The 25232-nt window shown below is 38.7% G+C and overlaps 3 protein-coding genes across 3 annotated transcripts; all 3 read left to right on the forward strand.

The window, feature by feature from the left end:
- Positions 1 to 752: 752 nt before the first annotated feature.
- On the forward strand, positions 753 to 2947 carry myadml2 (myeloid associated differentiation marker like 2). The gene has a single exon (XM_015057399.1). The coding sequence runs from the start codon at positions 1523 to 1525 to the stop codon at positions 2432 to 2434; it is 912 nt and encodes a 303-aa protein (XP_014912885.1). The 5' UTR covers positions 753 to 1522; the 3' UTR covers positions 2435 to 2947.
- A 900-nt stretch (positions 2948 to 3847) lies between these two features.
- Positions 3848 to 8099, forward strand: pycr1a (pyrroline-5-carboxylate reductase 1a). The gene is made up of 8 exons (XM_015057411.1): positions 3848 to 3980; positions 4188 to 4259; positions 4364 to 4434; positions 5191 to 5370; positions 5462 to 5683; positions 5798 to 5890; positions 6692 to 6855; positions 7107 to 8099. Exons 2-8 carry the CDS (start codon positions 4193 to 4195, stop codon positions 7273 to 7275), a joined length of 966 nt encoding a protein of 321 aa, XP_014912897.1. The 5' UTR covers positions 3848 to 3980; positions 4188 to 4192; the 3' UTR covers positions 7276 to 8099.
- A 661-nt stretch (positions 8100 to 8760) lies between these two features.
- LOC106962789 (transcription factor MafG-like) lies at positions 8761 to 22909 on the forward strand. Its single transcript, XM_015057410.1, is given in 4 exon segments — positions 8761 to 9373; positions 9376 to 9413; positions 20246 to 20318; positions 21327 to 22909. Coding segments are annotated over 4 exon segments (618 nt in total). The 5' UTR covers positions 8761 to 9319; the 3' UTR covers positions 21780 to 22909.
- Positions 22910 to 25232: the final 2323 nt, after the last annotated feature.

The following is a 25232-nucleotide window of genomic DNA, read 5'->3' on the forward strand; positions in this document are numbered from 1 at the left end:
AGGATGGTTGTTTACAGCACAAGCAATTTGCAATAAGCTTCTTAGCGTGGAACTGGTGCATTATACATCATGAACAAACATTAGCAATTCAATAAAATCTAAAACCTAAACACACTCCACGCCTCCAGGAAGCAGTCGTTTCTCAACAGCTGATATCCCTGACCCTCTACAAAGCAAATAGCATAAGACAAAAGGCTTGTTTTCACCAGGCTTAAAAGAGCCACAACAGGTTCTTTTAATCCCAGTGTATTTTTTTCCACTTATGAAATTTGTAGGCGTTGCAAAATGCCCCAAATTCTGATCTTTCTAAGCTATTCTCATTTAATATTGTCTATAAAGCAGAGTTGTATTGGATCAAAATGCACTGGTAATCATCAACAGCTATGAAAAGATTATTGGGTAGTTGTCCCAGTAAAACCCATTCTTTGGTTCATAAATCAAAAAATTAAAGAACACTGATCCTACATGTTGAAGCTTTGTTCTGGAAATGCCGCCTCCCTCTCACGTGTTTAGGCTAAATTTGCTCTCCCTCGTGTATAATCATCTCTCTCAACTCATGTGTAATTTATGTCTTTAATGGAAGTTTTTAACCTCCCTCCCTGTCATTACACTCCATGTAAATGCCAGTCTCTTATGCTGAAGGGAGCTCTGAGTCAGCCTCTCCAGAAATACGACTCCCAGGGTGCCAGCCACATGTAGCCTCCCGCCCCTCTGTGGAATATAGACCCCCTATTTATAGAGCTGGCAAAGGCCTGGTGAGCCTGGGCTCTTCACAAACTTTTCATTTAAACAGTCACCCCTAGCAGTCCACCAAGTGCACAGTGACACTCAGACAGGGAGGAACAGGATGTGCCTGCTCAGGTAGAGAAAAGTAAAAAACCAAATCCAAAAGAGGCTGAAGGAGACTGGAAGAGCAACCCGAAGAACAAGATTGAATCTGATGGACAATTAAAGGCCTACTGGACCTGACAGGTGCAACAACAACTTGTCCACCTCTCATCACAAATAGCTATTGCTGAAGACCTAAGTCTGGATACAACTCTTAAAGGAATTCAGTGAGAACAGAAACTTCTTTTTACATTGGACAACAACAAAGGAAGGCCGTAAGCAAGAAAAGAATATACTTTAATGGACTTCAACTGTACCAATAATGGAAAAAGGAAAAAAATGGCTTGTTTATTGCCTTACTGAGTGAGTTTTGAGCACTGAAGATGGACGCAATTTAACGATTTGTGTGGCAAAGAAGAAACTTTCCAAAATCTTTTTTTTTTTTTTTTTATCTGATTGCCGAAGTCTTCCAGAGAAACCTCTACATATCTGTCTGTAAATGTAACCTGAGCTCAAGCAAGCTTTTCTAATTACAAAGCACGTTCAGACATTTGTAATTAGTGGTCATCTTTACGAGCAAACCAGGCAAGGGTGAGGTCCGTGTGAAAGGGGGGAGTAGGCCGTAAGAACACCAACACTGAGAACAAGAATATCCCAAAGGAAGACATCGGAACTTTGTAGGCCTAGCAGCGCTATGGATCCACATGGGGGACACTACCTCAACAAGGACGCTGTGCTGTCACCTTTGGGTGCTGCCCGAATATGCCAGCTGGTGCTTGGATGTACCATAATCGCCCTGGTGTCCCACAGCGCAGGTTACAGTGCAAACTATGGGACCTACTGTATGTTTGTTTGGTGCTTCAGCTTCACCGTCACACTGGTCGTTTTCACCCTGGACATCACACGGCTCCACAGCTGCATGCCAATTTCTTGGGACAACTTCACTGTCGCCTTCGCCATGCTGGCAACACTGATGTACATCACTGCCTCTGTGGTCTACCCAGTATACTTTCTCCAAACAGAGTACTCTGACGAGGACTACGAAGTACAAATCTACCGCATTTCCGTCACCGTCTGTTCCAGCGTCTGCTGCTTCCCATATGGAGTGGAAGTATTCTTGACCAGAGCAAAACCAGGAGCTGTGGTGGGCTACATGGCCACTGTGTCTGGTCTGCTCAAGGTAGTCCAGGGATTTGTGGCCTGTATCATCTTTGGGGCTCTTGCTAACGACAGCGAATACAACCAGTACATTGCCACCCAGTACTGCGTGGTGGTGTACAGCCTCTGTTTCTCTGTCACAGTGATTGTCATCATAGTGACAGTGTCCGGAAGAACCGCCGCGCTGAGGTTCCCATTTGACCGCTTTGTGGTCATCTACACGTTCTTTGCTGTGATCCTCTACCTCAGTACTGCACTGATCTGGCCCATCTTCAGCTTTGATAGAAAGTACGGCAGCAATGCTCGTCCTGAGGACTGCCCCCGGGGAGAATGCCCCTGGGACAGTAAGCTGGTTGTGGCAGTCTTCACCTGTGTCAACCTCGTGTTATATTTTATTGACCTTGTTTACTCTCAGAGGATTCGATTTGTCTCCAGCTCTGCCGTCTGAAAAACAAAAACAAACTTTTACTCCAGTTTCTGTGAAGAATATTTGATCCATAGCTCAATAGTGTTATATACTAAAAACCTTAAAAGTACTAGACAGTATTAAGCATGTTGCTTTCTCCGTTTGCCACTATTTGGTGCCATAAATGTACATTTCTAGAATTAGCAGCTTATTTATTGTTTTAAAGACTTCAACAAGATATACCTTAGAGAATTGCCTAATATGTAAGGTCTACTGTGTGCACCAAGACTGGATATTGGTTTTAGTATTCAAGAATTTTCTCTTTCTGTTTTCTGTTCTCTTCTTATTGCATTATATAATTGGTGGAGTGCAATTTGGTAATGAAATGTAAATGTATCTGATACATTTTAAAACCTAACTGACTTAACCTAACTGAGTATTTAATTGCTTTCTATCTACATTACAGTTTTAGCACTGAATGAATGTGGCATTCTTTATTCCAATATGTTTTCTAATATATATTCCAGTGTTCAATAAAATGCCCAAAACACAGACCATGTTTAGTTTTGCATCTCTTTCTTTATCTGAAGAAGTTTAAAAATTGTTCAGGCTGACTTTTAACTTGATTTCTTAAAGATTATATTTATTTCTTGCAAGTATGAAAGTAGAAGTGTGTAAAATTGTCTTTGCTTAGCACCTTTCACATATGAAACTCACAAAGTGCTTCACAAAACATAGGAAAAGCATATCAAAAATAACATCAAATTAAATTAAAAGCTTGTCTGTACAAATAGGTTTTTCGCTGTGCTAATGATAATCAGTGGAACTGAGACAATATAAAAACAATGGCAGAGAATTTCACAATTAGGGTGCACCTGCTTACAAAAGGAGTTTAATTGTCTTTTTGGCATTTTTTGTCTATTTTGTTTTTGTTTCTTACTTGAACAGAAGAAGCAATAAACAATAAGATGGATCTTTGCCTATTGTTACCCAAACTTGATAAACAAACTGTAAAATACAACTTCCAAATTTTGGATATTGCACTTCTTTTGTCTGAGTACAAGATATGACCACAATCAGAAGCTTGTTGATCTTTGGATATTGGATGTTTGGTTTGACAAACAATGGGCTCTCTCCACTACAAATATTATTAACATGGGGAAAGGAGGGAAGAAGGTGGCGAAAAATCAATGATTTTTCAGTGTGAAGCACACGTTGAGAGCAGAACAAGTGGCTTTTGGCATGTTTGGTGTTGTCAACGCATGAGAAATCGCGGCAAATACCGTTTTCTCGACTAATTTTGTCAATTTCAGTATGGTTCTTCAATATCTGGGTCAAGGGATCTGATGTGTGGTACAGACCGACACAACTGGCTCTTCATCTTTCCAAGTCCCGCCCATTAAGGTTGTTGATTGGTTACACGAGTTACGTATACCCAAAGCTAGACACTCATTGGCTGATTACATCTGCCAATGCCTGGTGTTTTTACAGGTAGCGACTTGGACGTGGAGAGGAAACTGAAACACGCTGACTTTGAAATCATAATATTTTGTTGCTACATTGCTAATTCGAAGAATCTTTCTCATTTGTAAGTCAATTTTTTTGCTTTAAAGATGCTATTTGTCAAAAATATGATCTTATACATTATGTGACGTGATGCTTTCGGATAACAAGGAAGTAAGGGTTTGTTTACTACGTACACAGGAAGAGACGTACTCGTGGAAGTGATGAAAAAGAGGCGAAACAAATATCAAACATACTGTATGATATAATATTCAATTTATTCTATTTTCAGGCATAATGAGTGTCGGATTTATAGGAGCTGGCCAGCTGGCGCAGGCTTTGGTGAGAGGCTTCTCGGTCGCAGGTAAATTTAGACTTTTACATTTGCGTTTTAATAGGTTTTGACTTGTATTTTTGAAGATTGCAATCATACACTGAAGTTGTTTCTGGACATTTTCCCCCTCCAAGGCGTGATTGCCACCCACAGAATCACAGCGAGCTCTCCAGACACTGAACTCCCCACAGTGCAGCAGCTGCGGGTGGGTACATACATTTGTCATGTCCATGAATGTCACAGCCTGTTAATTTTTGATTTGAACAGTTCTCTATATTCAACAAGTATATCTGGTTAGTAAAAAAAAAAAAAAAAAAATCTTGTTTATAATTGAGTGACAGACTAAAGAATGTATTTTATCTATTACAACCAGGGCAAAAAATTCTACAGGATTAAATGTATACATACACCTCCACCAAAACCTCCAGGGCAGGTTGTGGATAAATCAACTATATTTCAGTCATCAGCCAGGCTCTGGAAAAGTTCTGGCTGGATTTGATAATACGATGTGACAGAAAGTGGTTTTGGACGCTGTTGGCACTATTTTCACTTGATTTGGTTGTCCTAGAAGCTAAATGTTCATTCTAAAATCAGTTATGCGTGTTTGGGTCCAGTTATAACAGCCAGATTTTTTCAGGAGATTTCACCCCTTACGTGCAATGTTTTGCAATATGTAAGACTATATATATATATATATATATATATATATATAATTTATTTATTTTTTTAACCTGTGTGGATCATACAAAATATGGCTTAATCTCATCCATCTCTTGTTTTGAATATTTATAGAACTCATCAATCCATTCTTGGAAAAAAAATAAAGGTTCAAATTCATTAATAAAAGCTCTGGATTAATGGGATATTTGTGCCACTGATGAGTGCATGTAAAGTTTTTGTCAGAACTTTGTAGTTCTTTATTCACATTGAACTAATTTCTATAAAACTTCTGTATTTATAGAAAATGGGTGTGAACTTTACCACCAGCAACAAGGAGACGGTCAGCAGAAGTGATGTCCTCTTCCTGGCTGTGAAACCCCACATCATCCCCTTTGTTCTTGATGAGATTGGGCCAGATATCGAAGACCGCCACCTTATTGTGTCCTGTGCTGCGGGTGTGACCATCAGCTCCATAGAGAAGGCGAGTCTTAGCCGTTGCATTTACTTCTTCTTCACGTATTATATGATTAAGAGAACAGGTCCTTGAAGATTTTGTTGTTACCGCTTCACAGAAACTGCAGCAGTATCGTACTTCTCCAAAGGTGATGCGCTGCATGACCAACACTCCAGTGGTGGTGCGTGAAGGGGCCACCGTCTATGCAACAGGTACACATGCAGAGGTGGAGGATGGGAAACTTTTGGAGCAGCTGATGGCTAGCGTTGGCTACTGCACTGAGGTGGAGGAGGACCTGATCGATGCCGTCACAGGCCTGAGCGGCAGTGGACCCGCCTATGTGAGCTTGCTTTGCTTTACAGCATTTAGAAAATGCTGCCTTCCTGCTTATATGATTCTCTCTGGATAGTTGCCCCTTTTCCATCTCTGTAATTGTGTGATTGTTGTCTTGTAGGCATTCCTAGCTGTGGATGCCCTTGCTGATGGTGGGGTAAAAATGGGCCTGCCCAGGAGGTTGGCTGTACGCCTCGGTGCACAAGCCCTGCTGGTAGGACCCTCATATTTGACAGTAAAGTCGATGGCACAGTTTGGTCCAAAAAGCATACCTAAACACTAGTAATTTTATTTTTGTTTTGTTAAATAACAGGACACACTTTTTTTGTTGTTTTTGTTTTTTTTCAATTCTCATAATCTTTAACATTTCTGATATTTAGTTCTTGGATTTTATGCAGTCACTCTGAGCTTTGCATCATTGCTCCATAGGGTGATCTTAGTACCTGGACTATTTTCCTACTGTTAACAAGGCATTCAGGATAGAATAATTCTTTAAAATCGTCTTGTATAGCTATGCTACATTTGTTCATGCAATTCCTTGCAATGGTGTTCATGAGTTTTTAACATTTTGTCATTCTATTACCACAAAAATTGGGATTTTATGGGATAGGACAAGACACAGTTTTGCATAATTTTGAAATGGTTGAAAAGCATGCTTTTAAATTTGTTTCACAAATACAAATCTGAAATTTGTGGTGTCCATTCAGTGCATCCATTTTTTGTAGACTTAATTTAATTGCATTCTTGGGATTTAAATTTATAATATATATATTTATTTTGGTCTTGCGTCTTTGTTATAAAAAGCTGACATTTTTAAGCATTATAAATTCTAACCTTCTGTTTGGAAACTCCAGGCAATAGACATGTCATGGCATTTATTTAGGCACCTTTTTGTTGCAGTGGAGATTAATTAAGCCCGTCTTGGCTGACAGCAGACAGAATCTGGATGCTCAGCCTAATGATACAGAAAAAACATTAGTCTGTATATCATTTCCTTCTTTATGCTACTCTAAAGGGAGCCGCTCGCATGTTGTTGGACTCAGAGCAACACCCTGGGCAGCTTAAAGACAACGTTTGCTCACCAGGGGGCGCCACCATCCACGCCCTTCACGTCATGGAGAGTGGTGGCTTCCGAAGCCTCCTCATAAATGCGGTTGAAGCCTCTTGTGTAAGAACGAGGTAAGTTGATCAGATGAAGTGGGGGGAAAAAAAATATTGGCACCTAGCAAAAATGCAATTTTTAACCATTTTTAATGTAAATTGATTCTAAACTAAATATGAACTTCAGACAGCAGATGGAGCTGTTATGCAGACATATTTTAAAGATTTCTTAATGTTGTTGGTTTTCCGGATTTAAAGTACCTGATTTCTTACTGCAGTGAAAGCTATATATCCTATGTTTCTTATGCTCTACATGTATCTTTTGTAAGGGAGCTTCAGTTTTTGGCTGACCAAGAGAAGATCTCCCCAGCTGCAATAAAGAAAACGACTCTGGATAAAGTTCTTCAGCAGCCAGGCGTCACTGCAGATGCTGTCGGTGTCAGAACTCGTGGAATCAGTATTTTTAACACCACCAACCCCAAGATCAAGAAAAACTGAGTCTTTTTTTGAAATGCCTCGTTCAGTATATACACTGTCTAGGAACCACTGTTGACCACTGTTTGTGAACATGAAACCAAAACATTTAACACTGTAGAGCAGTGGTCACTTCAGGGAGACTCAATCATATTTATATAGGTTTTGACCATATTAAAAGGAAAACTATGTGAATGATTATTTTTGTGGGATTTTTTTTTTCTTTTTTTCGGAATTGAAAAAATATAGTTGAACCCTTTAATTTGACATTGTGGAAACTTGGCAATCCCTTTGGGTTTGATGCTACTGACTTCTTTGCCGTACAGAAATTGTCATGTTTAACTATTTATATAGTTAAAGTAAGGGCAGAAGGTTTATTTTTGCTATTTTTCTAAAAAAAAAAGAAAGTGTTAGGATTTTTTTGTGTAAAAATTTGATACAAGGTTTAGTTGTAACAAATTAGAAGCGACTTTGGGATTTTATAATCAGATACCTAAAGACTATCATTACAGGCTGTTTTAAAAAGTGGGAGTAAGGGCGCTTTATTGCTTACATTTGATTAAGTCCTTATATTTACTTGCGAATAATAAAAAAAACATAAGTCTTTATATTTATATTATCACAATGTTTTATGATTTTTAATATAGTGTTATACCCAAGTAAGATTATCTTGTAAGATTATCTTGTCTGCTTGTTTTAGCAGTGCCTTACCAAAATATAGATAACCCCAGTACTTTTTCCACATTTCATCACTTTACAATGACAAAATGTAATATATTGGGATTGCTCAACACCAAGTAATGGGTGTGAAGTTGGTGGAGAATGCTTAAATAAAAATTTCAACAATGTGATGTGCAGTTTACTCTGATACCTTGTAATATTCAATTCAACCACCTCTTACAAAATGGCCTTTATAAACAACAGAAAAGCCGTTATAAGAGGGCCAATTTTGTGTTAATTTTATAGTGGAAAAAAAATACCTTTTTTAATGTAATATTTTAATTATTACATTAATTATAATAATTCTGTCAAATGCTGTTTTCTGATTGATTTAAGGTACATTTGCAGTCTCTGTTTATTTAGGCACAGCAAGTGTAAGCAGTGTTCAATATAACAATAGGTTCAAAGTGTTTTTTTCATTATTATTATTGAAATGTTTGCTTTTCTTTTGAGGAAAGTAGACCTTTCATGAATGGAGACACGTGACCAAACACGATGACGTCTGGCTTTGGTACAAGAAAGCAATCAACAAGGAGCGCACGAGCTGATATCTGGAAATCGCTTCTTTTTTTTTTATTTTATTTTCTTTTGCTGCTAAAACCAAATTCATATTTATTTGTAATGCTCGCTCCTCCTCACCGCGGTTTGAGAAGAAGAGTTTGGCAGCTCTGACTTCAGGGAGCTACATCGTTTTAAATTCAGGTGAGTCTGGAAAGCGAAGCGACTCGCTGTTGTGCTGAGTGTGCAGAGATGTATTAGCACAGTTAGCTCGTCAAGCTAACTGTATTAGCTCCCACAAACGGTTTTCAAACTAAAGCGTCCGCTGTACTCGACCGCTTAAAACACGTGTTTATCTTCTTACTAGGGGATTTATTTTGAAAGTTCAAACCTGGTACGTTACACAGTGGCTTACTGGAAGAGGTTGTGCTCTTACTATGCAGGGCTAATCTTTTGTACGCTCGTAAAATGCGAATAAAGGGGGAAAACACTCAGATTTTAGTGCTCGTGGAGCGGTATTTGCCATCCGTTTCGCACCTGGTGGCCAATTCCCATCCCGCGAAGAATGGCTCGGTGCCACAGTTGTAATGTGCAGACAGAGGCACGGGGATTTCCTCGCTTGCTTGTATCGCATTGCTTGCTTGCTTGTTTTTGTAGGCGGGGAGTTGTTTGCCACTTTCGCACGAGCGGGGCGCCGAGAGGTTGAGTCGCGGAATGTCAGGAGCGTGCAACCAGCGTGTAACCTGTGCAGGTTCCCCTTTGCCATAATTAGTTTGCTCTGTGTTATTACGCCCGGTGTGCTTTGCTTGCCCACCGTGTCTGAGCGCCTCTCTGTGGGGTTTGTCAACTCATGCGCTTCTCGCTGGTCAAACCTGCTGCTTCATCACCTCGTTGTGCGAAGGAACGAGCGGCAGCCGAGCCAGCCAGCGGTGTTGCCAGATCAGGTTGGTTGCAGTGTCCTTTTGTGACATTTTTGGTCAGAAGCGAACGCGATTATTAGAAATCACAGCATGATGATGTCGCTTTTGTATGTGCATGAATTTGATCTTCCAGGAAATCGCTTCCACACCATCCTTTTCGTGTTGAATTGCTTCACCTGGAGTGATCTTAATTCATCTCACTACTATTTGAAATCAATCGTCAAATCAGACCAGTCGGTTTTGCGTCCCTCATCAATATTGTTTCATTTTAAAATCCCAACTAGAAGGCGCGATATTTTTATCATGCTGAATCATCACAATGATGTATTTAGGCGCTCTCTTAGTCAGAATCCACCCCGAAATATGGCACCACCGGACAAAGGTCTCCTCGCCAGATGAGTGTCGATGTTTATCACCGAGCCCGTCGTTATTAGTAGGAGACGGATGGAGATCTGGTTGCTGATCTCTCATCTTTCCCCAAGCCATCAGCATCAAGTGATGACCCATCAGGCAATTTATCAATAGCCTCATCGACATTCCGCTGAGAATGTGGCTTTTTATTGCAGCGCTGTCATGATGTACATCAACAAACACATTTAGACTAAATGCTTAGGTGTCAACTGCGATGTCAAAAACATTTTTTTTTAAATTGCACAATAAGCAGATATTGTGTGTTTTAATATTTTTAATCAAATGCCGTTTCAAAATTGGGTCATATCTAATTGTTGCATGATTTAAAAAAAAAAGAAAATACAAAAACACCACCTGAAAATTAGCATTTAAATGTATATTTTAATATTGAATGAGGCATGATGTGAATCATATATTTTAAGATTAACCTTCCTTATGATTTATTTTAAAGTCTTGCAGCTCTTAATTACTTTAATTTTGGGATGACAGCTGCTCTTGTTTCCCTGAGTGTGACATGATGAAATTTGCTGCCTATTAGAGCTTATAGAGGGGTTGCAGGTAATGAATTATCCATGGATAGTCTCTGTGCAATTTGAAAAGTCACCTTGGAAACTGTTGAGCACACATAGCCAGGGCTAAAACACATAGAAGTTGCCCATTCTTGCACAGATATCCCAACTTATTTCATCATCTCTGTTCATGCAAGAGAAGGGGAGCGCATTGAAGTGTGTTTAGCAGACAGGGCAATCGTACATCAGAAGCTTGGCTTTGCAATAAAGCGTAATGCCCATTGCCCTGCCTCTTTCTGCAGGTAACGAGGAAAGATGATGGTCCATATAAGCGTCGGACGGAGGCAGAGAATGGCGGAGATGAGCTCTTAGATTTATCTCCTCTTTCATTGAGGTGGTGAGGATAAAATAAAGCTAGGTATTGTAGAGGTGAACTGAGTGCACAACTCATACCCAGTGGCGTTGCTTGTAGTGGGCAGGCGGCGGAGGGTGGAAGAGGATATGTGAGGTTGATGAAACACGAAGCAAGACTTAGCTGTGCACAGAGGTACAGTCTGGCCACCAACACCACTGTACAGCCAACTCAGCTGCGCTTTGGGAGTCGTTACGCCTATTCAGGACAATTATTAGCCTCCAGAAAGGAACACAAATGCAGGATTTGTCCACAAAAGTGCTGCTTAAGCTGCACAGGGAAATAGAAATGCCTTGGAGGAAGGAAGGGAAAAGATCAATATTTTTTCTTTCAGCCCTCTCCTTTTGGAATAGGGAGGGAATGTTGGTGATGAAACCACTTGCAAGTGTGCTGCGGATTAGGATTGCTAAGCATTGCGATATGCCCCCCTTCACTCCTCAAAGTAATACTTTCATCCAGATAGTCGAAAAAGTGTGTTTGATGGATTTCTTGGAGCTTGACTTAGACATGCTGTGTTCATTAGGGCTCTCTGTTTACTCAGAATTTAGTGGAGTAAACGTGATGAGCATAAGTGCACGTCTTTCTCATGGCTAACCTTTCATTCTTTATCTTGACTAAATTCTGTGCGGAACAGATCAGCTTTAAACTCTTATGGGGAAGCAAGTGATTTAAAAAGAAAAATCCCTGTAATGCTGTAAAAACAAAGTCAAGATAAAACTAGTGAAAGCCTCAGAGTTGGTCTCCTTGCATGTTTTTCAGGTACTTAAAAAGACATAACTAGGACCGTTTCTAGTAGGTGTCTTACTTTCCGAGAAGGTTTAGAATAGTAGGAGCTTGTTTTAAAGACACCACATTGTGAAGACCCATTGGAGGATTGTGAGAACTGCAATCTGCTAGTATACATTGGATTTAGAGTTACACTTATCACACTTTTCCTGGCCAGTACTGATTAGAATTTTTTTAAGGGCTGACTTAATTAAAAATTTGACTGATTACTTTTTGTCTGTTTTTCTAAGGACTGCGACACATAAAACACAAACGTGCTGCAGCTTATTTGAGAGTGGTAATAGTTTTAAATCCAGCTGTAAGATTATTTTCATTTATGCATAAAAAAGTATAATGATAAAAGTAAAAAAAAAAAAAAATCAAAGCACACACTGCTGGTTGAGCAGCATAAAAATTCAAATGCATTTTGTGATTTAATAAACAGATTTAAGTGAACTGAATAATAGGTTTATTCAATCTCTGATTGATACTTCTGTTAATAATAGCAAAGATCCACACAAAACTGAGTTATTAAATGGAACATGAAATTATGTATATCTTTTCATTTTATTTGTAAAAGTGTTTGGGGGACAGTTCTATTAAGTAGCTTCTGTGATTGCATAATTTTGTACCAATTAGACATGTTTTTAAAAGACACAGTTTTGAGTATCTTTTATGTTCTAACAGCAATGAAGAAATTTCAAGGTTTTCCCCATGTATGCATCAATTCAGATATTTAGAAGAAAATATATTTTTTATTTAAATTAATGAACCACTTGCTACTGGGTTCCTTTTATCGGCTAAAAATTGCAAGTTTTGATGAATAGAAAATTAAATGATTTATTTTCATGTCCTTCTTTTGTGAACGATAGTAAGCAACTCAGTGTAACCAAATTCTTAAGTGAAAACATACTTTAAATGTTTGAGTAGCTCCCTGTTATGCTCCCTAATGTTGTTTTTGGGAGCATTAAAAACATGTGCAGTTGTCTTTTGAAGGATTCAGTCAGTAAGGAACATGTAAGACGGGGCAAACAAATAAATGTTTTAAAAATTCAAAAATTATTCTAAAGTATTATTTAGAATTTTTCAAATAAATTTGTTTCAATATCAGGTTTTACTTAGGGAGAATCACATAGATGTAACTAATATCTTGTTTTTGTGTTGTATCTTTTCTGTAGAAATTCAGCTGTTTGAATCAGTTTGAATAAAAAAAAATGATAGGAGAAAAAGATATGAAAAAGTGACTTGTCCTTAAGCCGTTATAATATTTTGTGAAGTTTTCATTATTGAAATGCTACTAATAAATCTGGTCTGCACTTGCGCTTCAAAAGGTTACGATGTCAGGTCAATACAATATATCCTTAAAAATGCCAGTGCTACAGTAAGCAGCAAGGTTTTTCTGTATACCGATGTTGGTTGCCCTCAACCTTTACTTCCTCTGCCACAGTATCACAATATATTCTCTTCCTGTTTAAGCAAGTCCTCCAGGCAGATACAGTTGAAGGTCCAGAGTCTCTTCTCCCAGCCTGCTGCTTGTACTGACGGAGCAGCTCAGATAGTAAATAGCGGCGGCCGAGCCTGAAAATAGATTCTGTAAGACTAGAAAACATCGGAGAGCACAAACTAGTCCTTTTAAATAAACCTCATTTTATGAGCGACTTAAAAAAAAAAAAAAAAAACCCTCCCTGAGGGCAGTGATTCATGTTTTCACTTTAAACCAACATGAACTGGATTCAGAAGTTGAGATAATGTGCCGCATGCTTTTTTTTTTTTTTTTTTATTCCGTGGATGGTGGTAGCTTCTTTATTTGTTGTTGTTCTTTTTTTCCTTTTTCTTGCTTGTGATCCTATTAACATAAATTACCTTATTATATATAACAAGGGAAAACACAAAATAGGAACAATTCTGGCAAATTCTTCCTATTCTTTTAGCTGCACTGCTGAGGGGTCGCCACAACACATCCTCCACTTCCATCGGAACCCGCCTGCAGCACACTCCTCTGTCACACCAATCTTTGAATATCCTTCTTCACTACACCCATGCACCTTTTTATGTGGTTTTTCTCTTCTCCTTTTCCACGGCAGCTTCATATTCAACACCTTTTCACCAATATATCCACTAACCTGCCTCCACAAATGTTCAAGCCATGTCTGCCTTGCTTCTCTGACTTTGTGTCAGAAGCTGTCAACCTGAGCTGTACCCCTGATATACTCGGTTACAATTCTGGCAAATTTCTTTTCTTTTTTTTTTTTTTTTTAGCTGAGATATTTTTCCTAAATTATCAAACTTTTGGAATCAGATGAAAGATAAATAATTATAGAAGACAATGGGATTCACAAGAGATGGAACAAATTGGACAAAACCATTTTTTAACTGATTTTTTTTTTTTTTTTTTGTATTTTAAAAGACTAATCTTCTTAGGAAAAGTTTTAATATTTTACTACTCATCTGAATCTATAAACTTATTTGAATTAATATTAAAACCTGATTATGTCACCCAAACAACACACTAAATGGCATATATTTCAATTTACCTGCTAAAGAAAAAAAGTGAATTTGAAATTATTCTGGAAATTTGATGTTTCCTGATGTTTGATCTGAAAGCAGTGAATATTGAAATATATAATCAGGTATGATTGGCTTAAAGTTTTAAAACTGATTTTAAATGTTTTTTTTTTATTTGTACATTTTTATTTTATTTTTAGCCATGAACCTGATATTTTTATACCAATTTTACACAAAGTCTATATTAGTTCTGCTTATTAACATGTAAGCTATCAAAGCTAGTTGCCCATGCTTTTGCAGGCGTTGGGATGAACAGGCAACAGGTGAAGGTGTCAGTACTTGTGTATTTGTAGGCTGTGAGGACAGAAAACCTCTTAAGAAGAGCTCGACAATAAAAATAAAAGAAAACTCTAAATTGTCGGCTGAGTTTCCTTTCTCTGCTGGAGTTCAAATCAGTGCTGTTTACAGAGGATCTAAACTGGCAGCCACTCTAATGCCTGTCACAATAATTACACAGTCATATTATTGTCATCATTTGTAACAGTTGTCTGTTTAATGTTTGTTACTGAATAGTAGTACTGCAGTTGCAGCACACAATTGAGCAGAGACTGGCAAATCTATTAAAATGTTTGACAAGCCGTCCACTGGCCCCTCATTTTGAGATGTTATGTCAACAACAGAGATCACATAAAAATTTGATTAGTTTTATTTTTAGAGCCTTTACTGTACAAAAGGACATAGATGAGTATTTCCCTTTTACTACAAGCAGATCACATTTCCACTCTGAAAGCTACTGAATGATTCTCCTCCTTGCTGTTTTTGTCAGTCTTATTTCACGCTCTGAATACTTAGTAGTTAATGGCTTCCCACCTCTCTTCCCATCGTACCTTACTGTTGCTCAGATGCACTCGTACACAGTTTCTCCATCCTTAAGTTTGCACCACTCAGCCCATATCGCTCCTCCAGAGCGATCAGAGGAGTCTGATTTTTAATTTGCAGTTAAATGCCTCCCGACACATGCAGCTTGCTTGATAATTGACTTAGCTCAGCTGACAGGAGAAATGATTAGATCTGAGTTTCTGGGTGATCTTTTTGAATCTGAATTAGAAGGGAGGTGCTGAAAGTAGGGCGTCTGTTCAGGCGCGGTGAGTTCTTGAGGTGGGGTGCTTGTGGCGTACAGCTTCAAAATGCTGGCTGATTACATTAAATCATCTCAACTCTGTAAGAACAATCGAATAAGACGGCAAATGAAGTCATGATACAAGATTGACTCAACGAGAAAAGGCTAGCATAGCTTTTTTAAGTTCTTTTGCTTGCCTGTTAATGTAACTTAGGTAATCAACATTAGCCTTTTTTATGTTTAAAACAAAATGGGAAGCTTGATAATCAATAAAATTATCGACTTCAAATCAATAGTTGTCTTTACGGGGTTTGATTTGGAATGACAAAAATCTGAAAATATTGATTTGTTTATGTTTCAACAGTAAAAAAAAAAAAAAAAAATTGTCCAAGCATTGGGGTTTGAAAATATATTCATATATTTTATTCTTTATGCACCACTAATTTTTACATTTATTTAAATAACCAAATGCATTTTATTTTGAGGGATTTGTTTTTACTCTGCTGGCTAACAATTACTGACAATATTTGTGCCTACTTTTCTAGAGTGAGAAATAAGCTCTCACTAATTTGTACAATTTGAGAGTAAATATATAACATAACCAAAAAGCTTGTGTTAATAAAAATAAAAGGCAATCAGCGGCCATCTAAGGGAGCCAACACAAAGAGCTGGATCTTTGAAAAAAAAAAAAAAAAAAAATAGACTTCCTGTAAGCACTTTCTCTGGCATCTGCTTAGTTGCACAATTAAACTGTGGCATCAATTTTAATAAAACATTCCAATGTTTTTAAGCTATACAGTTTTATAACTGGCATGACTGGGACTGGTAGTGGTTCCAGAAAGGTATTTGTCCTGGAATCTTAAAATTGTGTGTTTGATTCAAGTTTACTTTGGGCAAGGTACTACTACCAATCTGAGTATTGGGGCATAAATGTGTTCCTCTTTGTGGCACTGGGTGACTGCGATAGAAAAACATTAGGCATCAGTTCTGACAATTATTCATTATCTACTTTGTCTATTGTAAGTTCTGTGGCTTCAAGAAAATAATACTTACCAGAAGGTAGTTACTTATCTTTACTGTTTTAATTCGGCTCCATAGTTCCTTATATTTAGAATTCAGTTAGCCCATTTTCGTTTACGTTTTTAATTTTATTAATTTACCACAATGTCTTATTGTTAAAAGAAACACACTGGTAGGTTTAGGAAATAGCAATATGTGGGTATGAATTGGTGAAGAGAAAAATAGACCCAGGGAAAAGTCTTTTCTCATCATGCATCTCCACTGTCTAGTTTTATTTAACTTAATATCAAGCTGCCAGAACCAAGTGCTTAGAAGCTGCTTTGCAAGTATTGATCATGGCATTTTTTATATGTATGCACTTGTGTGGTTTTAGTTTTCCGTCTCTTTGCAAATACCTTTTGTATTAGGCGATGTGAAATCCACTACCTTGGCGGAGCAAATCTTGTATCCTGTTAGTCCTTCCCAGCTTTGTTTAGTATTCAGGCGGCAGGCGCTGTCGTAATCTGGATTCTGAGGCAGGTTTCAGGGGTTTTTGTTTGCTCTTATGGCCCTGATAATCTCGTTACACTGCTGTCAAGTGGAGATGGCTCTCCCTGCAGCCCCAAACCACCATGCGTGCCACCTCCAGTCCCCAGAAATATAACCTCCGCCCAACCCCCACCAGCCTGCCGCCATTTTGAGACAGTTGTTGATAGAAGGGCCTTGGATGTATCCTTGAAGAATCTCCTCCTGAGTATCTCTATTCTGCTTCCAAAACCCTGGTACACCCCACCACCATCCCCCTCCCATTTCAGGTTGTAAACGACAGTGATAAATATTCACCATCGGGACACAGTGCACGGGAGCCTTGGCTCTGGATCCCCATCAACAAAAAGTCCCCCAGCTAATGGTGTTCATCCTTGGCATCCCCCTGGAGAAACCCTGTGACGAGATCTTTAAGGCAGGCCGCTGGCTTACAGCCAAATCTATCATGTTACATCAGCCTTTATAGGAGAGCAGATTTTTCTATTTATTTTTTATTATCATTCTTGAATATGAACCTGAGCTTGCCTTTGTAGATTTGAATGAACAGAGACTGCTTCTGATGGTCGGCTGGCCTGCTCTTATTGTGTTGGCTCAACTTCACAACTTATAATTGGCACCTTGGTTTTGGTCCTTGCTGAGATCAGTATTTTTTTTTTAACTCAACCTGCTCTACTCAGGCACCTCTAAATGTGCCGACCACGCATTTCACACAAGGCTTTTTCGTCTCTCTTTCTTTTCATCTCGTCCTCACGTTCTCTCTCTCTCTCTCTCTCTCTCTCTCTCTTTCTGTCTGTCTCTCACCATTCCTTTTCTGTGGGTGACCACACTCAGCATTTTTCTATTTCCTGTGGGTGTGATGTCTCTCCTCCACAAGCAATCAGCCCTGATTTGTCAGCGTTCTTCCAGGCGATTCATAAAAATTCAGCAAGCATCCACAAAAGACGTCTGCGTCCCCACCTGCAATGCCCCCTGCGCTCCGAGCTGCAGATCTCACCTACTGCTCCGATGGCTAGATGCTCACTAAAGGCCTGGAATTTTTAATGCGAGGCAATATGCTGCAGGACTTTTTGTTTTTGTTTGAATTATTGAACTTAAAGCCATCCTGTCACTATCAAATAACTCACTGGAGCACCTCTGACATCCCCTTGTCATTTCTGCAGAAAATTGTAGGTGTGTTCTCCTCTCCCTGGCTTCTCTATTTGTGTGGATGCCTCTTTGTCTCTGTGAGGTATGACATGCCCGGCAGTGGAAGGGAGCAGCTGTGCATTGGACCTTGTCTGTGTTGTTCTGCCATGCCCTGTCATTGCTAGCCGTCTGTTGGCAGCAGCCTGTGCTGGAGGCTTGCAGCCTGGACACAATCTTTCCTTGGTGTCATATGGTGAGCTTTCACAATGCCAAGCCATGCCTTCGCACAGCTGTGTGACAGAACGCGTATCTTTAATAGGCATGGTAGCATGATATTCCCACTTTATGATAACCTTGGGTAAAAAAAAATAAAATGCAATATATTGTGTTTATATCAAAATCAAAAAGTAACACATAAAATGATATTTACTCCTGCAAAAAAAAGCAGATTTATTATAATCGTTATAATAGTGTTTAATAGCTGTACTGTGTGACTCTGAGATTCATAAGGCAGAGGAATGTCCTCTTCATTCAAACGCTTTCTATAACATCTGATTAAAGTGGAAAATGTTAGCAGTTTTTAAACCAAGCTACCAGACATTGCCAGCAACCAATTTTTACTTGATTTTGCTATTTATTAAGTGCCTTTCATTTCGTTCGTACACACGTCAAAGAACTTCCAAAATTTTTAGTTTATAAATGCCCTGCCTTCAGATTATTAAAAATAAGAAAAATGGCAGGGACATATGTTATGATGCATAAATGAAGATAATCTTATCCTTGGAACAAAATAGTCACTGTAATAAAGTTCGAAGGAAATAAATTTATCAAAGTTTTATTCATAAAAAAAAAAACAAAGGAGGAAATTGATATTAGTTGTGAAAAGCTTGATCAGTGCTGCCGTAGCTCTTTCTTTTTTCTCGCTCTTATCCTAACAGCTATTAGCCTCATGCTTTCCTGTCTGTTTGTCCATTATCTGTGCATCATCAGACAGACCATTATCCCATTATGCTTTGCATCTGTGGTCCAAATGCTTACTGGAAATGAGTCACTGCAACGGCCTGTAAAAAGTAGGTGTTACTATCATACGACTATTCATAGCCAGCCCATCAGGGATGAAAACACCACATTTAAAAAGTCCGCTGAAGGCGGGGTGGGATGCAACCACATTACAGCAGAACACTGCTGTTTTTAAGAGGACTTTATCTTTTAGAGTGAAAAGCATCAAAAAAATTCCAGTCACAATCTGACCCCATGTTATGTCCCCAGCCTGTGCAGTCGTGTCGTATTCAGGTCATTTTTAACAAGCGTCTGTCTCTCCCTGTTTGGCTCAGGTGACCGGTCCACCTGTAGCTCCCCTTTTGTTGCCATGGCAATCTCCCGGCCTTCTTATAGTGCACTTCAGAGCTGCGACTCATCTGTTTTTTCCTTGTCTTACCTCACTGAGCTTTCTCCACACATCATACGTGACTGGCTTAATGTGCTCGGAGGCCAAAAACACTCACTTGCGTGCACACACCATCACACACAGTAGCTGTAGCTCTTTGTACTTTATTTGGTGTGATGCTGTCTAAAAAAAAAAAAAAAAAAAAAAAAGAAGAAGAAATCCAGCATGTGTTTGTTTATGTAGTAACACTGCTGGCTGTGTAAATCAGCTTACGGAGGCAGTGTGCTGGGTGGGCGGACTGTGGTGGGTGTCGCTGACACAGCATTTATAGCGTGCAGAGCAAAACTCACAGTCACAACTCTGCGTGTGTGTGTGTTTGCGTGCATGCGTGTGTGTATGTGTGCGTTTTTGTGTCTCGTCTTATGATGGAGTTCACCCGATAGACAGCATTCGACCTTCTGTCTTTACACCCCTTAGTTACATTTCTCACTCACACAGCTTCCCTGGGTGTTCCCTCTGTACTGACACAACAAAAATTAAACTGCATTGCAGCCTGGTTATTCTGGGCTCTGCACTAGTTACGTCCCCTTTATTGATTTGTGGGATTATAGCCGAGCTGATTCCAAGACAGGTGCGACTGTCTAGACTGGGTAGCTCGCTGCCCTGTGTACCTGGGAGAAGGAACTCTGTTTTCTGAGATATTGCGAAGTGCTGCCAGCCAGTTTAACGGCATCCTGCATTCAACTCCCAATAATCCTTGTTGACGACGCCGCAGAAGGTTTATGTGCCTTCCTCTAGATTGCATGTCCTGTTTAAAATCAACCCGATTTACGTTTGTGGCAGACATAGCGTCAAATTATTTGTTTGTTCTGACAGATGCATAAAGAATTCTCATTCAACACTCTTGGTATCACTGAGAAGGATGTCTGAAGTCCTTGACCTACTTTATATTTGTGGGTCAAAGTCAGGCTGGAACCTATTTGCCAGAGATATATTATTTTGCACTGAAATTAATTTGTTCTTTTGACAGCAATATTTTTTTTATTATTTTTTTTTTATGATTATGACTTTTCACAGAACAACCAGCAGTACAGGTGGAGGCTTCTCTTGTGGCATGAATACCATAAACAAAGGAAACAAGGCCTTAAAGGTAAACAACAATGTCTGATAAAAATGTTTTATTAGGACTGTTCCTAATTTGTGATTTTCTTTTTTGGTGTTGGAATTTCAATTTTTTTTTTCCCATTTCAAACCGTAGTGCCTTTTAACTAAGTAGAGTAATTTTTGTCCTTTTTGTATTTTTGTCCCAGTGACGCATTTAAAATGTACTTTTCAATAAACCATCATTGTAATTTATTTTTTTTTCTTCTATCATTCCTTGATGTTTAAATTTGATGTTTTATTTTCCACTAAGAATTTATATTTTTTTATTTGTACTAGAAGCCCATCAATTTTTATAGATAAGGCACAAATACAATAAAACTATCAGTCAAGGTTGCTATCTATTTTTGAAATGACCAGTTTTGGATTACACTTCAAACTACTGTTTGCATTTATGGGATGGGGGGAAGAATCTAATTTTAGCTTCTCTTATTTTCTCTAAAGTGAGAGAGAAAGGAGGGCTGAACCTGGATAAGGGCTAAAATTTCCCAAAAATTGCTATATATTTCTCATGCGTAATGAGGACTGAATTAAATAATTGATTTTTTTTTTGAAAAAATATGTTGATACATGCTCACTGTTAAAAATTTCTGTCAAACTTTAAAATAGTATTTTTTTGTGTCCAACGGACACAGGTGGAGCACAAATGAAGGGACTCCCAAGGGTTACAAGTATAACGTTTCAGTTCTCAGGATGGTGGGTCACATTTTATTGTTCAGTTGCAATGTCTACTGTTGCCAGAAGATGATAAAATGTATATTTTCTGTTTATTATCAAATATGTGCTTGGAAAAGTTGTGTTCAGCTAATGATCTGATCATTGATAACAGTCACAATTGCTTATGTGGCCTTTTGGTAAAATTGGAAGAAAAAAAAAAATTGCCCACCCTCCATGACCTAATATTGTTACGTCGCCCACCCTGAGTTTTAATGATGACTTTTTTTTTTTTTAAACCAGTTTTGATGTAAGATAATTTCTAATTGCTCTGCCTCTGCAGGTGAAGCGGGAGCCTGGAGAAAATGGTACCAGTCTAACGGACGATGAGCTGGTCACCATGTCGGTGCGCGAACTAAACCAGCATTTACGGGGGCTCTCTAAAGAAGAGATCCTGCAGCTAAAGCAGAGGCGGCGCACCCTGAAGAACCGTGGCTACGCCGCAAGCTGCCGGGTGAAGCGGGTCACCCAGAAGGAGGAGCTGGAAAAGCAAAAAGCCCAGCTGCAACAGGAAGTGGACAAGCTGGCAACAGAGAATGCAAGCATGAAGGTGGAGCTGGATGCTCTGCGCTCAAAGTATGAAGCCCTCCAGAGCTTTGCCAGGACTGTGGCGCGCAGCCCCGTCACTACAGGAAGGGGACCCATGGCCTCCGTGATAGGGCCCCTCATCCCTGGTAAAGTAGCTGCCACCAGCGTCATCACCATCGTCAAATCCAAAACGGAGGCCAGGTCGTAGTAGCAAAATAGGCAGAGGGAAGATTTTCACTTCTGAACTAGTCAGTGCATTTTAACACGGTCCAGGGTCTCCTGTGTTTTTCGTTTTATTTTAACAGTCATAAAATGCTTCCTGATTCACTATGAGCAATGCAATTCAGCAATCGTCCATTTTCTTTAATATAAGATGATATTGTTCATCTTTATTTACCTCCAATTCCTTAATACTGACTCAATCAAATCTAACAATTTAAGGCCCTCTTGCTTGTTATTTTGCACTGACTTGAATAAGGATCAATAATGAAAGTTCACTTTCTTGGTCTTAATGCTACAGAAGTCTTCAAAACATCTAACCCAAAACTAGCAATTTAAGTCCAACTTGTGATATTTCAGTTTGTTTTGTTTTGGTGTTAGGTGTCTCTCAGTGATATAGGCATAAAACAATGCTGACAAACCTAGCGTTCGTTTCCGTTTATGCATCCGTGAAAGGCTTCAGTGAAGTTGTCATTAACGACATGACTGGTAGATGCAATAATATATGTATGCACTGAAAACACACATGGGGAAAAAAAAAAAAAAGAGATCTTGCGTATTTATCTTAGCGATATCGTTCCAGAGCTGAGTGCCATTCCAGTATGACAAGATTCCGCTATAATGTCCGAAAACCTGAATGTTGATACAGTGATACCCTCACGATTTGTGAGGACACTCATTTTGGTCATAGAGAAAATACGTCGTTTTCTTTAAAAGATATCCCTCTCTCTCTATATATATATATTAATTTTTTTTGTAATTACTTCTTAACATGTCCGTCAAATATTTCCAAAAGAACGTCTTTACACAAGCTTTACTGTTTGAATTGTTAAAGTGTAGAAAACTTTGTCTATCATTGAGTTCTTGGTTTTTATTACTTGGTAGATCAAACGCCATTGTTTATAGAAATACAGAAAAAGAAAACTCATTAAAAAAAATAAAATCCTGTGACATCTCTTTTGCAATTGTACCGAAAGTGGCTTATTATTGAAGTCTGATAGCTTTTTTCTAGTGACTAGGCGCGTACAGTGGGGTAGCGCGTAATGTGACGTATAAGTGGCAAGTTGGCGGTGTTGTTCACTGTATAGATGTCAACGCTGTGCTATTTAAAAAAAAAAAAAAAAAAAACTAATCTGTAGAGCTAAACTAGGTGGTGTGAACAAGATCAGTTGTCTGTGTGCATATTGGCATCTGTGATATCCTCTGCTTTCTCGGTGTTAGTTACCAATCATATTGTCATCAAGAGTTTACGTCAGCGAGCAGTGTAAGGCAGATATCAATGAAATAGTCTGTGAATTTAAATTAAGCTTAAACTAAAAGTATGCTGCACCTGATGTTGGATACCTTCAAAATATATCCTCTGTGACCTGAAAATAAAGAGCTTTATTGTTGGGAAGATTTCATTAGTTTTCACTTACTTGATGCTAACTGCAGTTCCTTTCAGAAGTTTACATACACTCATTGACATGAAGGACATTAACTGGAGTCTTTTAATGTATCTTTTTCCATACTATTATTATCATTAATAATAATAATGATAATTCTCCTTCTTCTGGGGCGAACTCACAATATAACATACAACTTTGAGAATTTTTAAAGCTAAAAATTTAGTGGACAAGTCCATCCACTCCCCAAATACTATTTAATTAGGTTTTCCAGTAACACTTTATTTGAAGGGGTGTGCATAAGGCTGACATGACACCATCATAAACATGACATAACACCTGTCATGAACATAAAGGAGTCTTTATGAATGTCTATGACTGTTGTCATGAAGTGTCATTCGGTAAATAATGATGCTTTTAATGCAAAGTTGCTCTAAAAGTTGAATTGAAAGTCCATTAAAAATGCCAACTTTGCATTAAATTATCATAATTTACAAAATCATGCAAAGTTGGCATTTTTAATGGACTTTTAATGCTCTTTTTAGAGCAACTTTGCATTAAAAATGTCTTTACCCAATGATACTTCATGACAACTGTCGTAAACATTCATAAAGACTTCTTTATGTTCATGTCAGGTGTTATGTCATGTTTATGATGGTGTCATGTCAGTCTTATGCTCACCCCCTCAAATAAAGTGTTACCGATTTTCCTAAGCAAGGCGCCGTCAAACCTAATACTTTTTGTAGCTACCAGCAGACTAACATCATTCTGACTGAATATTTTACAACTATCCTTTGTAGAAATCATTGCATTAATCTATATTGCTTTGATTTTTTTTTTTCCTCAGCTTAACTTCTTGGACTTATTATTGTGGCCAAATGGCTCAATCTTTAGATTTCAGTCCACATCTGAACTAATTTTTTCTGTAATCTGTGGGTAATAATTTGGGTAAAATAATTTAAACATCTTCACAGTTTTGTGTTCCAACAGGACAATTAAACAAAACACATTTTGACTGTGTGTAGATTTAAACATTTACAATAAATTGAAATTTTAGGTGCTGACTCGTATTTTTTTGTTGCATAATTACCTTGGATAAATGCACAATTTAAAGCTCAAAATTTATGCGCCGTTCTTGTCCTTCATGCATATGTATAACTTCAACTGTAGATAGCAGAAATAAAATATGCAGTTTCCTAAGCCTATATCTGGATAATCCACCAAATAAAGAGGCAGATCTTCCGTAAATTGACCCGTGGGTCTTTAGATTAAAGGTGGCATGGTTTGACTGAGGGTTTGTATGTATGCACTAAGCTCCTGCTTGTTTTGCTCAGGACAAAACAGGCCACTAAAAATAAAACAAACAGTTCTCGATAAGAAGCAAAGTGGCAACATGGATGGCAGCTCTGTTTTCTCTCTTTTTCTCTATTTTTTTTTTTGTTAAATTTAGTTTACTTGTCATAAAGGGCTTCAATGCACACGTAGAAAGAGACGGCATGAACATGTAGTTACAATCAAGAGCAGCTGCCAGCAGCGCTTCCCCCCGTGCCGAGCGTCGCACCGCCTGGTTGTGTAGAAGGAGAACCGGCGCTGAAGCAGCTGTGCACCTCAAGGTGAACGCAGTTGTTCAACGTCATTAACGGAACACACTTCAGCCAGGGGTCGCCCTCACTGAGGTGTTAATCTACAGTCACTCTCAAAACAAACATCTCAGCAAAACTCCACGTCTGAGATCTGGGTGCTGGTTACACTGTCTACGCGCACGTCGTCCTACCCTCTCTCTGTCAACATGCTTAGCTATCTGCGGTGACGGGTTAACTGTGGGAAAATGTATTTGTGACTCTTGACATAGCCCAGTATCGATGTTGGCGTCCTTATTACCGTGGCCGTCTTGTGGAGTTGATCTTTTTTCGTGTCAAGTGTCTTTAAAAGGTGTTCAAGTGGCACTGTCGAGCAATCTCTGAATCTCCTCTCGAAGGCGACGACTCTTTATCACGCATACTGGTGTATAGTATGTAGCTGCAGTAGGTACTGATGATCGTTGTAAAAAAAGTGAC

Source organism: Poecilia latipinna, unplaced genomic scaffold, assembly GCF_001443285.1.
Source record: "Poecilia latipinna isolate Pla-1442-1.1 unplaced genomic scaffold, P_latipinna-1.0 Scaffold1460, whole genome shotgun sequence".
In the NCBI taxonomy this organism is placed as follows: domain Eukaryota; kingdom Metazoa; phylum Chordata; class Actinopteri; order Cyprinodontiformes; family Poeciliidae; genus Poecilia; species Poecilia latipinna.

What these genes read in the sequence shown, in the direction of transcription:
- myadml2 (XM_015057399.1), top strand. Translation starts at nt 1,523, where the DNA reads ATGGATCCACATGGGGGACACTACCTCAACAAGGACGCTGTGCTGTCA.
- pycr1a (XM_015057411.1), top strand. Translation starts at nt 4,193, where the DNA reads ATGAGTGTCGGATTTATAGGAGCTGGCCAGCTGGCGCAGGCTTTGGTG. An exon ending in CCATCAGCTCCATAGAGAAG is followed by an intron (nt 5,371 to 5,461) that starts GCGAGTCTTAGC and finishes ACCGCTTCACAG; the next exon opens with AAACTGCAGCAGTATCGTAC. An exon ending in GCCTCTTGTGTAAGAACGAG is followed by an intron (nt 6,856 to 7,106) that starts GTAAGTTGATCA and finishes ATCTTTTGTAAG; the next exon opens with GGAGCTTCAGTTTTTGGCTG.